The sequence below is a fragment of the Trichinella spiralis genome (genome assembly GCF_000181795.1).
Source record: "Trichinella spiralis strain ISS 195 chromosome Unknown Scfld1, whole genome shotgun sequence".
Lineage (NCBI taxonomy): Eukaryota > Metazoa > Nematoda > Enoplea > Trichinellida > Trichinellidae > Trichinella > Trichinella spiralis.
Genome location: NW_003526940.1, coordinates 2937414 through 2951782, shown reverse-complemented (window position 1 = coordinate 2951782; position 14369 = coordinate 2937414). Strand labels below are relative to the sequence as shown.

The 14369-nt window shown below is 31.5% G+C and overlaps 4 protein-coding genes across 4 annotated transcripts; 1 reads left to right on the top strand and 3 right to left on the bottom strand.

Moving 5' to 3' along the window:
- Positions 1-613: 613 nt before the first annotated feature.
- Positions 614-3095, bottom strand: Tsp_09055 (deoxyribonuclease II family protein). The gene is made up of 9 exons (XM_003382160.1): positions 2980-3095; positions 2572-2858; positions 2384-2551; positions 2021-2224; positions 1687-1697; positions 1615-1656; positions 995-1186; positions 860-943; positions 614-679 (listed from the first exon to the last, which is right to left on the bottom strand). Exons 1-9 carry the CDS (start codon positions 3093-3095, stop codon positions 614-616), a joined length of 1170 nt encoding a protein of 389 aa, XP_003382208.1.
- A 283-nt stretch (positions 3096-3378) lies between these two features.
- Tsp_09054 (hypothetical protein) lies at positions 3379-4301 on the bottom strand. Its single transcript, XM_003382159.1, is given in 5 exon segments — positions 3379-3444; positions 3679-3713; positions 3754-3880; positions 4128-4276; positions 4292-4301. 5 exon segments carry the CDS (start codon positions 4299-4301, stop codon positions 3379-3381), a joined length of 387 nt encoding a protein of 128 aa, XP_003382207.1.
- A 524-nt stretch (positions 4302-4825) lies between these two features.
- Tsp_09053 (putative short chain dehydrogenase) lies at positions 4826-5417 on the top strand. Its single transcript, XM_003382158.1, has 2 exons — positions 4826-5088; positions 5372-5417. Exons 1-2 carry the CDS (start codon positions 4826-4828, stop codon positions 5415-5417), a joined length of 309 nt encoding a protein of 102 aa, XP_003382206.1.
- Positions 5418-7449: 2032 nt separating this feature from the next.
- On the bottom strand, positions 7450-13946 carry Tsp_09052a (deoxyribonuclease II family protein; the record flags this gene model as incomplete). The annotated part of the gene is made up of 13 exons (XM_003382157.1): positions 7450-7551; positions 7602-7828; positions 8218-8364; positions 8459-8719; positions 8780-9003; positions 10201-10244; positions 10679-10747; positions 10796-11022; positions 11415-11618; positions 11755-11922; positions 11983-12206; positions 13400-13443; positions 13878-13946. Coding segments are annotated over 13 exons (2010 nt in total), but the record flags the coding sequence as incomplete, so codon positions are not given.
- Between the last annotated feature and the right edge of the window lie 423 nt (positions 13947-14369).

Here is a 14369-nt window from a genome sequence, read left to right as displayed (position 1 = left end):
AGATTTGACGGTCCAATAAAATAGCGTGGGTAATGACCAATGAGAGAAAAGCGGGACCGAGTAGTACCAAACCGACTTCATGCATGATGCACAAACGTTGAATCAAAGAGCATATTTGTAAGAAGTGCAATTTATTGCAATTGAGCTTTAAATTTTGCTTTTTCACTGCCTGTTTTCTTGCTGGCTTGTGAATCTGAGTGAAAAGAAACGACAATCTAAAAATTCAAAAAACGATAACCCTTATAAATGATGCACAAAATCAAAAAATAATAAGAAGGAAAAATGACCTAAAAAGTTGGAAATGCACAAAAATGAAATGCCAAATGAGAGATAAAATATGTTGAAACAATGAATGCAAACGTTTTACAGCATAACATTTTTACTCCTGTTGTATTTAATTGCATGGAGTCATGATAATGTAGTTTCAGTTGCAATTTATTGAACAAATGAACCAAATCACAGGGAAAAAATTTTTTTCTCAAAAAAAAAGAAAATCAGCTAAATAATGTACACTTTCTCTTCGAAAAAATTTTCAAATGACAAGTTTTCTGAAATGGCATCAGTATTGTCACCGCATGCGCAAAATGATCTGCTCATTCATTGCTAAAGTATTCTAATTAGCATAGAACTGTTCATCACAGAAATGTTGCATTTGACAATATGAATGGCTTTGAACTGACTAAATTATTTGAACATAAAAGATTAAAATCTGGTCCCTGTTGAATTGTTCATGCTAAAATACATTCTGTTAAATCTCACGTACATAGAGTAAATTTTATTTCTGTTTTATTCAACCAAAGCTTTCAGATATGAAATGAGTTCCGACATCATCCTTGTACCTTCATGCGCAATTTTCTACATTCTGACCAATTCGATTGAAATGACCAAAAATTGTAGCATCATCAATGCAAACCGCCATTGCTGGCTCTTTTGTTTGACTTTTCTAAAAAAAACATATTGTTCTACAATTGCTTTTCAATTATTACAAATTTACATGGTAAGGTTTGTCAATAGCACAAAATTTGTTTCCTGGTTCACTAATTAACCACTGAGAGACATCACTTTCAAGAGAACTTGCTTGATTATCAACAGCAATGGGACTTGCCACTAATTTTATATTTCTGTTCAAAATCCGACAATCACTTTTCAATGTTTTATCTCTTGTCGTCCAAACTTTGATGCTTGCCTTCAATTTTTTCACAAGTACTCTTCGGTAAATATCTGCAATGGGTTTCTTTGCACTGAGATAGAGATGCAAAAAAATATTATGTTATTTTTATCAGTTCAAAATTTATGTTTAGATTATCTTAATACAACACATACGATTATCTGTTAAGATCTATTAGAAAACTGTATTCTATTAATTGCTTTGATTTTGATGATATTTTGCAAAATTATTTTCAATTCTCAAAATGAATTTCTTCTCCACTGTACAAATCGCTGCTGTGTATCAAATTATTATTATGGCAAATAATTTAACAAAATAGCATCAAGAGAACGTGCAATGGTCATTGACAGAAATTAGACTTATCACCATCTACATATTTCTGCCAAAGTTTCTGTAATCACTGTTCAGTATTTTTTCTTGTTCTCCAAACTTTAATATTTTTCAACTTCTTTACAAGCATTTTCTATAATTCTTGCAGCAATCTGTTTCTTAAAAACTACATAAAATTTAAATATTACCACCATAAGACCTTTATTAAAGTATATATTATTTATAAAATAGCCTAACTGAATACGTCTAATTACTATAAAACGCGGTTCTATTCACCATATACATGACGTCAAAAAATATTATGCATTCATATCCCATTAAAGGTTGATACATTGATATAAGTGAACACTGCTGATTTTACCTCAGATCATGAGGTTTAGCTTTGCATCGACTTTTGGTTAGTTATTTCATTTGGTTGCACGTATTATTTCTATTGAATAAATGAATAAATGAAACAGACTCATTTTATAACTAACTGTGTAGGCTTTGTTCTAGTGTTAAATACATAAAAAAATGATTTACCATATCTTGATTTTTCACTTTTACTATAAATTGCCACTTTCAATCCTCCAGGGCCTGCTGTTGAAATTTCTTGTGCCACTGTTAACGGTGGCATAAATCTTGATCGACCCTCAGCCAATTTTTGAAGATTTGGTCGAGAATTGATCTCATTTTCAGGGATATCATTGTGGTATAACAATGGAGTGGCAATTCTCAAAGTCATAGCTAAACAATAACAAGCAATAGATCATTAATTATGTGTATGTATTTAGATAAAATCATTATTCCATTATATTTCTTTTACGTTTTGTGTATATCAAATTCCAAACTTAAACAGACTACATGCGAAAAAGTATTCCATGCGTTCAAATCTCATTAATTTACCAATTGCATCAATTTCGCTTTCCTTAACTGTTAAACAGATAAACAAATGTCCTTTTTGAATTTCTGCCGGTGGAAATGCGTATACTCTTAATGCTGTTGGAAATCCTGGTACTGTATGAACAATCCATGAAGCTTCATCTGCGACTCTTGGATTCATCATCAAAACACCTAAACAGAATGGTGATTACCTGATATGTAATTCTTTGTGCAAGCCAAATTCTTGTTACCTTTGCTGTTTGATTTCGTTTTTATTTTGGGAACATCTGGTGGGATATTGTTGTAGGCAATAAATTTGTTTTCTGGATTTGCCGCATTGACATGTTCAAGTGATTTTACAACTGCATGTCCAGCACCCCTAGTAAGATCAGCAATATTTTGCCATGCAGCGGCACCACCTCCTGCAATTAATGCTTTTCCTGCATTTTGCGCAGGAGCTTTATACACAATAAACCTATAGAGGATAAGTGGTAAATAGCTAAATTCTTTTGTTAGTAGTTTTATAATTTTTATTATACTATTATAATTAATAATAGTTATTTATAAAATGTGAAGCAGAAAAAATTTTCTATATGCAGAATACATAAAAATGTAAAAACGACTTGGCGGATGAAAACTTCAAACTTTTGCTAAAAGCACTACCATCTTTTACAGTTTTAACATGATTGACTAGGGCTATCACCAGCGCAAAAATGTATTTAATATATGCCACCATCGTATATTAACTGATTCAGCAATATAATATCGTTTCTGTCCATTTATTAATTATTTTGGTGCGTATATTCCCAATGCACATATGGAGCAAATAAAATAAGCTTAAAAAACTTTACTTTCTTTATTCCATGTATATCAATTTCATAAACTTTTTATTACATAAATGTGCATTACCCTAATAACCTGAAAAATGGTTGATCAGAAACAGCTGAATTTTTCAATTTGCATTAGTTGGCAAGTCAACAATAATTTGTGCAATTGTTGCAATTTGTGCAAGTGTTATTTCAGGCATTCTTGACCATGAATCCACAGGTGATTAATTTAATTTTTCCAGTTGAATTGCGTCGTTTCTTTATTTCATTCCAATTAAATATAATTTGAATTTTCAAAAAAAAACTACTGTGCTAATTCGGCATTTAGAATGCTATTGCAGCAATTAAATTTTGCAATATTGCATACAGATTTCACATAAATATTGAAATTGTGTGTAATAGTATGTAAATATTATTTCATAATGTGCCATCACTGAAATTTGTCCTTGCCCAACAAAGTAAAGCAATCAGATTCTTTTCTTAAATAATAACCTTACGTTGTGATAAGATAGGAAATGGTTTTTCAACTAAGTAAGAAATAAAATAATGAAAGAAGTTTAAGCATACTTAAAGGTATGGAAACAGCATAAAAACAGCTTAAATTAGATAATTTCCATATGCTAGCATGTTCAGGATTTTTCAGATAATTCGCCAAGTTACAATAAGTTTCTTTGCAAGCTGTTGCATTCAAAAACTACATTCTTGTGAAAAAAATATTCAATGGATAAGCAAAATCCCTTTCTGCTAAAAGAAATCACTGTTACTTGAGCTGCTACGGGAAATAATGATATGAACACATGATAAAATTAAAATGATATACAGTAGAACTCGGTTATAACGATGTCTCGGCTACTGCGATAAAAATTTTATCCTTGGTTGGTTTGGCTATGTGGTATACATGAAAAACACTTTTTATATCAATCTTGAAACTTGGATATAACGATAGAAATCAATAACAATTGTGAGCTTTCGTAAGCTGCAGTAGTAGTGAATGACGTCACACAACTGTGGTGACGCAACTGACGGTGCAGAGCTGTTGCGCGTTGTGCTTTTAATATATCGCTCAGTCTCGCTAAGAGGAAGTCATTGTCTGTGAAAGAAAAACTTGCTATCATCTATGCATTGAATGATGGTACGAAAAATTCTTCGGTTTGTGAGCAGTTTGGCTCATCACAGTCGACTGTTTCTATAATTTGGAAAAATCAAAGCGCTATTCTAGATGCACATGAAAATGGCATCACATCTGCGAAAAGGTTTTGCTTTGTGAGAAAACCGACATTGATAGCATTGATGGAATGGTTTCGAGGGCAAAATTTCAAAACTGGAACCCAAATCAGTGGACCAATTTTAAAAATTAAAGCTGAGCAATTTGATACAGTGCTTGGTTATACTGATTTTACGTGCACCACTGGATGGCTTGACCAGTTTGAAGCTAGGCATAACATTTGCAGTGGACGACTGTGTGGCAAAGCAAGGTCTTCAAACACTAAAAGCGTTGACAGTTGGTTCAATTCAGTGTGGCCTGCATTAAGGCAGCAGTACAAAGCGGAGGGAAAGCATTTCTCAATTTGATGAAATTTCTGAACTTGACGACTATGTAGATATAGACGCCGCTGCTATTACGTCCGATGTATTAACAATGGATGACATAGTAAATGACATCCATTGCGACAAACAGGAGAACAGTGACGACTCTGACACGGATACAGCAACTGTTGAAAGTATCCCGTTAAAAACATACCCGGAATTAAATGATTGCGTTGACCATCTGGAGCGATTTATTGAAGCTACGGAAAGTGCTGACGAAGGAATTGTTAAAGCCATCTCTACAATACAATTCGTCAAAGATCACAGACCGAAACGCGTCAGACAACCTTGGAAGACTTTTTCACCAGAAGTGAAGTTTTCGAATAAACTTAACCATATATGTATCAATAAACTAACTATATGTACGCAAACCCGGTTATGACGATCAAAATCTCTGTCCCCAATGCCCATTGTTATATCCGAGTTTCACTGTAATTGCAAATGCAAATGCTTAATATGTTATGAAGAGCTGTCGCTGTAATTCATGATTGTGTTGAAAAATTTATTATATGAATTTGAGTCCACCATCAATGTATTTTATTAACTCTCAATGAAATACATGCAAGAAAAACGCTGAAAGTGATTTCTTTGCTTTCAGAAGAAAGCGCTACGCATATTCTGCATTGAAAACCAAAACGCTCTGAACAAACAGAAAATTGCAAAATGACAATCACTTACCAATCAGCTGGCGCAGTGCCATCTAAATTATAACATTTTGATGTAGCTAGAGAATATCTGGGAAAAGATAACCATAAAACAAAAACCCATCTAATATGCATTATGAAGCAATCTGCATTAACAAGCATCTTGTAATTCGTCAATGTTTGTTGCCCTATCAAATCATTAAGCAGCTTCTTTTGTTGTTGTAAATTTTCTAAGATTTATTATTCAATCAAATAAATGCAGATTGTAAACTTGTAAAATAAATGTTTACCCATTGCACTGTAAATAAATATTTTCTTATAAGATATAATAATTTAAATAAAGCTTTACATCTAAAATGTTTTTCTTTAAAATGACTTGAACACTCATTTTCCATTAATTTATTCTTTTACCGATAATAAAATATCATTTAACCCTACGATTAGTAAAACACTTTTGCACGCAACTTTTACCAAAAGAGGTTTGGCTGGCCCCACTATTTTATTTGCATTTGCACGTTAGCTGATATGTGTGAACCAATAAAAAAAGTCGTGGCAGCTAAAATCAACCGGAAGCCTCTTTTTTTCACAAAAATTTTTATTGTCGCGGTAGTGATAATTAAGGTAGACAAAATGATGTTGGCGTATGTAATCTTGATTGACCGGTGTAATTATTTTTCACACGCCTGCAAGCTATTGTTTATAGCTGTGAGTCTAATCGGTGCTGATGAATTATATCTGTACAACAAGTCACCTACTGTCAAAGATACCGCTTCCTTTTTGAAATTTCTAATTCAAATATGCGCGTGCACGCAAATATAGACAACATAGTTATTTTCTTCTTGTTCCTTTTAATTTTTCTTCAGAGAAATCAGAAAGGATGATATCTTCATCATCTGATATTATCTCTGTTTTAAACTCGCTGTTCTGTTCTGCCTCCGACAAAAAATTGTAGACATTCATGACTGAAATATCTGTTACTAACGAAATTTCATGTGATCTACTGTTCTCTGAAAGATTGCTCGCGATTGGTCAGTAATTAGCTAATGCTAGTTTACGATCTTTTGCAACATTTGTTCTGATTTCTCATTTTATCTATTATTGAAGATCAACTTCTGATATTCCATGTGACGTCAATGCCTTTTCTTCATACTAACAAAAGAAAATTAATCACACACAAACTGCTATTGGGCTTTCAAAAAATCCTTCAGGCTGAAGGTTGTTGACCTGGCCTATAACAATTACTGCACAACGTTTGATTCAACTCAGCTGGAAATCAACTTCTGAGGTATTTTTAGTTTTCCGTTGCTGGGGTCCAACCAAACCCCTTATAATAACCGTAGGGATATGAGGTTGTGATTGTGAGGAGCAATATGTCCAGTAAAATGTGATCGAAATTGATTATTTGTTGAAATATCATATTAAAGAGAAAAATTTATTTCCAGAATAAATTATATCAAATGAATACTTATTTTAAATGAATTTTATATGCTTTGTATATTGAAGACAAGGAATGCTTTGAAAAATATGCATACCGTTAACATCAGTTTTATTTTCCAAAATGAGCACTTTGCAATATGAATTCCTTACTTACATATTATCAAATTGTTTTGAATAATAAGAATATGATTTCGGTTGTTGGCAAATGCGCAATAGCACATGGAAATATGTTTCTATGAAATGAAAATTAACAGAAAATTAAATAACGTAGAATTTTCAATTATTCAAACGAAAAATTGACAGATATAACATTAGTAATGGTCAATGCATACGGAAACCGATCTGTTCAATCTCAGTTAAAGTATTCTAATTTGCATAAAATTGCTCAGTACAGAAAGGTTGCTTTGAACATTTTGATTGAGTTAAAAACTTAATAAACTACTTAGAAAACCAAGAATAAAAATATGGTTGTAGTTGACCGTTGATGTTTAAATGTATTTAGTTAAATTTTAGGTGCATGCAGTAAATTTTCTTTCCATTTTATTCATTTGAAGTTATCATATATAAAATGAGTTCGATCATCAGCCTTGTGGCTTCATGCGCAATTTTCTACATTCTGACCAATTACATTGAAAAGACCAAAAATTGTAGCATCATCAATGCAAACCGCCATTGCTGGCTCTTTTGTTTGACTTTTCTAAAAAAACATATTGTTCTACAATTGCTTTTCAATTATTACAAATTTACATGGTAAGGTTTGTCAATAACACAAAATTTGTTTCCTGGTTCACTAATTAACCATTGAGAGACATCATTTTCAAGAGAACTTGCATGGTCACCGATTCTAATAGGACTCGTTACCAATTTTATACTTTTGTCCAAAATCCGACAGTCAGTTTTCAATATTTTATCTCTTGTTGTCCAAACTTTGATGCTTGTCTTTAATTTCTTCACAAGTACTTTTCGGTAAATCTCTGTAATTAGTTCTTTTTGAAATTTACATTAAATTCAGAGCAAATTGCAATAAGAGACGTGCTATTTATCCATTCAAATGCATATGATGAGATCATTTTAAAAATGCACACCTTACAACTGTAAAAATGCATTCTGTTCATTTCGTTGATTATAACAGCGTTTTACAAAAACATCCTATATTTCTGTAAAAAAAATTCTGAAAATTTTCTTTACCGCACAAAGTGTTTCTCAGGATCAAATTATAATCATGAATTTCAGCAAACTTTTTTGTTTGCTACATATACTATTACTGTAATACAAAAGACGAATGAAAGCAGATTTATATCAGCAGAGCAAAATTCGGCCAGATGTTTGTTCTGAAAATTTAGCAGTAACACATGTAACTTACCATATTTTGATTTTTCACCTTTACTATATATTGTCACTTTCAGTCCTGGAGCAGCTGCTGTTGAAATTTGCCGTGTCACTGTTAACGGTGGTGTTAATCTTGATTCACCATTAACCAATTTCTTCAGATTTGGTCGAACTGGATCATCTGGTATATCATTGTGATATATCAGTGGAGTTGCAATTCTCAAGGACATTGCTAGAAATTGCATGCATTTATTATATTTAATTATTATTCAAACATATTTGCTTCAAATTCTTTTTTTGCATGAAATGTGAAGCATCTTCCAAATAGTTCTGCGTAAATGTAATCTTTTTCATGCAAATAAATTTACCAATTGCATCAATTTCACTTTCCTTAATTGTCAGACAAATAAACAAATGTCCTTTCTGAATTTCTGCAGGTGGAAATACGTATCCTCTTAACGCTTTAGGGAATCCTGGTATTGTGTGAACAATCCATGATGCTTCATCTAGGGCCTGTGGATTCATCATTAGCACACCTAAGTAAAATGATAATTATAAAAATTTCCATTTCTTGTTTTAACGTTTACTGTTGTTACCTTTGCTATTTGATTTTGTTTTCACTTTCGGAACATCCGGTGGAATATTGCTGTAGGCAATAAATTTGTTTGCTGCATCTGCCATAATGACATGTTCAAGTGATTTTACAACTGCATGTCCATTAGGCCCCGTAAGATCTTGAGTATTTTGCCATGCATTAGGGTTAGCGCCCGCAATCAATGCTTTTCCTCTATTTTGAGCTGGAGCTTTGTATATAACAACCCTATATAGAATAAGTGATGAGTTAGTGAATTCTCTTGTTAATCGTTTCATAATTTTTATTTTTTTTATAATTAATAAATGTTATCTACAAAACCTAATGCAGCAAAAGTTTTGTTTATTAAGAAGATGTAAAATTAACTTTTTGGAACATTTCAACTATTGCTCAAGACACGTTCCTCCTTAACATAACTAAGGAGAAAGAATTATCAGCAGCACAAAAACGTATTTGACATTTGCTGCCATTGTACGCTAATCACTTCAGTAGCTTAATACCGCTGCTGTTTATTTGCAAGTTATTTTTACATGGATCTTGCAAACGTGCATGTAAAGCAATTAAATTATTCAAAAATCCACTATTTCTTTTCTGTTAAAATAAAATATTCACAATGATTTGAAATTCTTCGGAAAATAATGGATATGATTACATGGTAGAATTAGAATGATATCATTAGTTTCCTGCTATAGCTTCTATGGTTATTAATGTTTTATATATTACATTTAAGTGAAAATGTTCTCTTTGCTTTCACAGGGAGACGCTACGCATATTCTGCATCGGCGTTTAGAACAAACAGAAAGTTAAAAAATAATTTTTACCAATCTGCTGGCGCAGCACCATTCAAACCATAACATTTTGATGTAGCTACTGAATACCTTGGAAAAGAGAAGCATAAAACAAAAATCCACCTAAAGCGCATTATAAAGCAGTCTCCATTAACAAGCATATTGAGGTTCGTTAATGTTTGTCACCCTATTAAATAATTAAGCAGCTTCTTTTGATGTAAATTTTCTAAGATTTATTCTTCAATCAAATAAATACAGATTGTTGTAAAATAAATGTTTAACCATTGCGCTGCAAATAAATATTTTCTTATCAGATATAATAATTTAAATAAAGCTTCATATCTAAAATGTTCTTCTTTAAAATGGCTTGAACAGTCATTTTCCATTAATTTATCATTTCACAGATAAAATATCATTTAAGCAATAAAAGTAGTGAGGAGCAATATGTCCAGTAAAATGTGAACGAAATGGATTGTTTATTGAAGTATTACTTTAGAGAAAGAATTTCATTTCCAGAAAAATTTATATCAAATTTTTTGTATACTGAAGACAGGGAATGCTGAAAAAAACATGCATATGGTTAATATCAGTTTCATTTTGCGATATGTACGCTTTGCAATATGAATTCCTTACTTACATATTATCAGATTGTTTTGAATAATAAGAATATGATTTAATTTGCTGAAAAAATGCGAAATAACGCTCAGAAACATGTTTCTATGAAATCAAAATTAATAGAAAATTAAATAACGCATATTTCTTTTTTTTAAAGAATTTTCAATTATTCAAACAAAAAAATGACAGATATAACATCAGCAATGCTCAACGCATGCGCAAATGATCGATGCAACCCTTGCTAAAGTATACTACTTATAATAAAATTGCCTATTACAGAAACGATCGTGAATAAGTTTGCAACTTAATAAACTGTATGGAAAAGTAACAAACTAAAATATGGTTCATGCCGAACTGTTCATTGAAATATATTTTGTTAAATCTCACGTACATAGAGTAAATTTTATTTCTGTTTTCTTCAACTACAGTTTTCAGACATGAAATGAGTTCCGTCATCATGTGTGGCTTCATGCGCAATTTTCTACATTCTGACCAATTACATTAAAATGACCAAAAATTGTAGCATCATCAATGCAAACCGCTATTGCTGGCTCTTTTGTTTGGCTCTTCTAAAAAAATATTTTGTTTTATGAGTGCCCTAATAATTTCATATTTACTTGGTAAGGTTTGTCAATTGCACAAAATTTGTTTCCTGGTTCACTAATTAACCATTGAGAGACATCACTTTCAAGAGAACTTGCGTGGCCACCGATAGTAATAGGACTCGTTACTAATTTTATATTTCTGTTCAAAATCCGACAGTCAGTTTTCAATATTTTATCTCTTGTTGTCCAAACTTTGATGCTTGTCTTTAATTTCTTCACAAGTACTTTTCGGTAAATCTCTGTAATTAATTCTTTTTGAAATTTACATTAAATTCAGAGCAAATTGCAATAAGAGATGTGCTATTTATCCATTCAAATGCATATGATGAGATCATTTTAAAAATGCACACCTTACAACTGTAAAAATGCATTCTGTTCATTGCGTTGATTATAACAGCGTTTTACAAAAACATCCTATATTTCTGTAAAAAAAATTCTGAAAATTTTCTTTACCGCACAAAGTGTTTCTCAGGATCAAATTATAATTATGATTTTAATTTCAGCAAACTTTTCTCTGTTTGCCGCATATGCTATTACTGTAAAATAAAAATGAATTATGAAAGCAGATTTATGTTAGTTGTGCAAAATTCTGCCAGATGTTTGTTCCTAAAATTTAGCACATGTGACTCACCATATTTTGATTTTTCACCTTTACTATATATTGTCACTTTTAATCCTGCAGCAGCTGCTGTTGAAATTTGCCGTGTCACTGTTAGCGGTGGTGTTAATCTTGATTCACCGTTAACCAATTTTTTGAGATCTGGTCGAGAATTTATCTGAGCATCTGGTATATCATTGTGATATATCAATGGAGTTGCAATTCTCAAGGCCATTGCTAGAAATTGCATGCATTTTATCATATGAAATTATTGTTCAATTATAATTGCTTCATATTTTTTTTGTATGGAATTATAAGCATTTGTCAAATAGTTCTGTGTAAATTTAATGTTTTTTCATACAAATGAATTTACCAATTGCATCAATTTCACTTCCCTTAATTGTCAAACAGATAAACAAATGTCCTTTCTGAATTTCTGCAGGTGGAAATACGTATCCTCTTAGCGCTTTCGGGAATCCTGGTATTGTGTGAACAATCCATGATGCTTCATCTGGGGCATGTGGATTCATCATTAGCACACCTGAGAAAAATGATAATTATAAAAATTTTCATTTCTTGTTTTAACGTTTACTGTTGTTACCTTTGCTATTTGATTTTGTTTTCACTTTCGGAACATCCGGTGGAATATTGCTGTAGGCAATAAATTTGTTTGCTGCATCTGCCATAATGACATGTTCAAGTGATTTTACAACTGCATGTCCATTAGGCCCCGTAAGATCTTGAGTATTTTGCCATGCATTAGGGTTAGCGCCCGCAATCAATGCTTTTCCTCTATTTTGAGCTGGAGCTTTGTATATAACAACCCTATATAGAATAAGTGATGAGTTAGTGAATTCTCTTGTTAATCGTTTCATAATTTTTATTTTTTTTATAATTAATAAATGTTATCTACAAAACCTAATGCAGCAAAAGTTTTGTTTATTAAGAAGATGTAAAATTAACTTTTTGGAACATTTCAACTATTGCTCAAGACACGTTCCTCCTTAACATAACTAAGGAGAAAGAATTATCAGCAGCACAAAAACGTATTTGACATTTGCTGCCATTGTACGCTAATCACTTCAGTAGCTTAATACCGCTGCTGTTTATTTGCAAGTTATTTTTACATGGATCTTGCAAACGTGCATGTAAAGCAATTAAATTATTCAAAAATCCACTATTTCTTTTCTGTTAAAATAAAATATTCACAATGATTTGAAATTCTTCGGAAAATAATGGATATGATTACATGGTAGAATTCGAATGATATCATTAGTGTCCTGCTATAGCTTCTATGGTTATTAATGTTTTATTTATTACATATAAGTGAAAGTGTTCTCTTTGCTTTCACAGGGAGACGCTACGCATATTCTGCATCGGCGTTTAGAACAAACAGAAAGTTAAAAAATAATTTTTACCAATCTGCTGGCGCAGCACCATTCAAACCATAACATTTTGATGTAGCTACTGAATACCTTGGAAAAGAGAAGCATAAAACAAAAATCCAACTAAAGTGCATTATAAAGCAGTCTGCATTAACAAGCATATTGAGATTCGTTAATGTTTGTCACCCTATTAATAATTAAGCAGCTTCTTTTGATGTAAATTTTCTAAGATTTATTCTTCAATCAAATAAATACAGATTGTTGTAAAATAAATGTTTAACCATTGCACTGCAAATAAATATTTTCTTATCAGATATAATAATTTAAATAAAGCTTCATATCTAAAATGTTCTTCTTTAAAATGGCTTGAACAGTCATTTTCCATTAATTTATCATTTCACAGATAAAATATCATTTAAACAATAAAAGTAGTGAGGTGGAATATGTCCAGTATAATGTGGTCGAAATGGATTGTTTATTGAAGTATTATTTTAGAGAAAGAATTTCATTTCCAGAAAAAATTATATCAAATTTTTGTATACTGAAGACAGGGAATGCTGAAAAAAACATGCATATGGTAATATCAGTTTCATTTGCGATATGTACGCTTTGCAATATGAATTCCTTACTTACATATTATCAGATTGTTTTGAATAATAAGAATATGATTTAATTTGCTGAAAAAATGCGAAATAACGCTCAGAAACATGTTTCTATGAAATCAAAATTAATAGAAAATTAAATAACGCATATTTCTTTTTTTTAAAGAATTTTCAATTATTCAAACAAAAAAATGACAGATATAACATCAGCAATGCTCAACGCATGCGCAAATGATCGATGCAACCCTTGCTAAAGTATACTACTTATAATAAAATTGCCTATTACAGAAACGATCGTGAATAAGTTTGCAACTTAATAAACTGTATGGAAAAGTAACAAACTAAAATATGGTTCATGCCGAACTGTTCATTGAAATATATTTTGTTAAATCTCACGTACATAGAGTAAATTTTATTTCTGTTTTCTTCAACTACAGTTTTCAGACATGAAATGAGTTCCGTCATCATGTGTGGCTTCATGCGCAATTTTCTACATTCTGACCAATTACATTAAAATGACCAAAAATTGTAGCATCATCAATGCAAACCGCTATTGCTGGCTCTTTTGTTTGGCTCTTCTAAAAAAATATTTTGTTTTATGAGTGCCGTAATAATTTCATATTTACTTGGTAAGGTTTGTCAATTGCACAAAATTTGTTTCCTGGTTCACTAATTAACCATTGAGAGACATCACTTTCAAGAGAACTTGCGTGGCCACCGATAGTAATAAGGACTCGTTACTAATTTTATATTTTCTGTTCAAAATCCGACAGTCAGTTTTCCATATTTTTATCTCTTGTTGTCCAAACTTTGATGCTTGTCTTTAATTTTCTTCACAAGTACTTTTTCGGTAAAATCTCTGTAATCAAATTCGTTTTTGGAAATTTCCACTTCAAATTCCCCAGCAATTGCAATAGAGATGTGCTATCTATCATTCCAACGCTATGAAGAGATCATTTAAATATGCACACTTACACCTGAAACAACCGCATCCTGTTAAT

Coding starts and splice junctions, on each gene's coding strand:
- Tsp_09053 (XM_003382158.1), top strand. CDS start 4,826: ATGGATGACATAGTAAATGACATCCATTGCGACAAACAGGAGAACAGT. Junction 5,089..5,371: donor ACTTTTTCACCAGAAGTGAA/GTTTTCGAATAA, acceptor CTTTGCTTTCAG/AAGAAAGCGCTACGCATATT.
- Tsp_09054 (XM_003382159.1), bottom strand. Junction 3,881..4,127: donor AATTGTTATTGATTTCTATC/GTTATATCCAAG, acceptor ACAAGAATGTAG/TTTTTGAATGCAACAGCTTG. Junction 3,445..3,678: donor CTATCTTATCACAACGTAAG/GTTATTATTTAA, acceptor AATGAAATAAAG/AAACGACGCAATTCAACTGG.
- Tsp_09055 (XM_003382160.1), bottom strand. CDS start 3,095: ATGGTGGCATATATTAAATACATTTTTGCGCTGGTGATAGCCCTAGTC. Junction 2,225..2,383: donor AAGCGAAATTGATGCAATTG/GTAAATTAATGA, acceptor GTTATTGTTTAG/CTATGACTTTGAGAATTGCC. Junction 680..859: donor TCAATCGAATTGGTCAGAAT/GTAGAAAATTGC, acceptor CAAATAATTTAG/TCAGTTCAAAGCCATTCATA.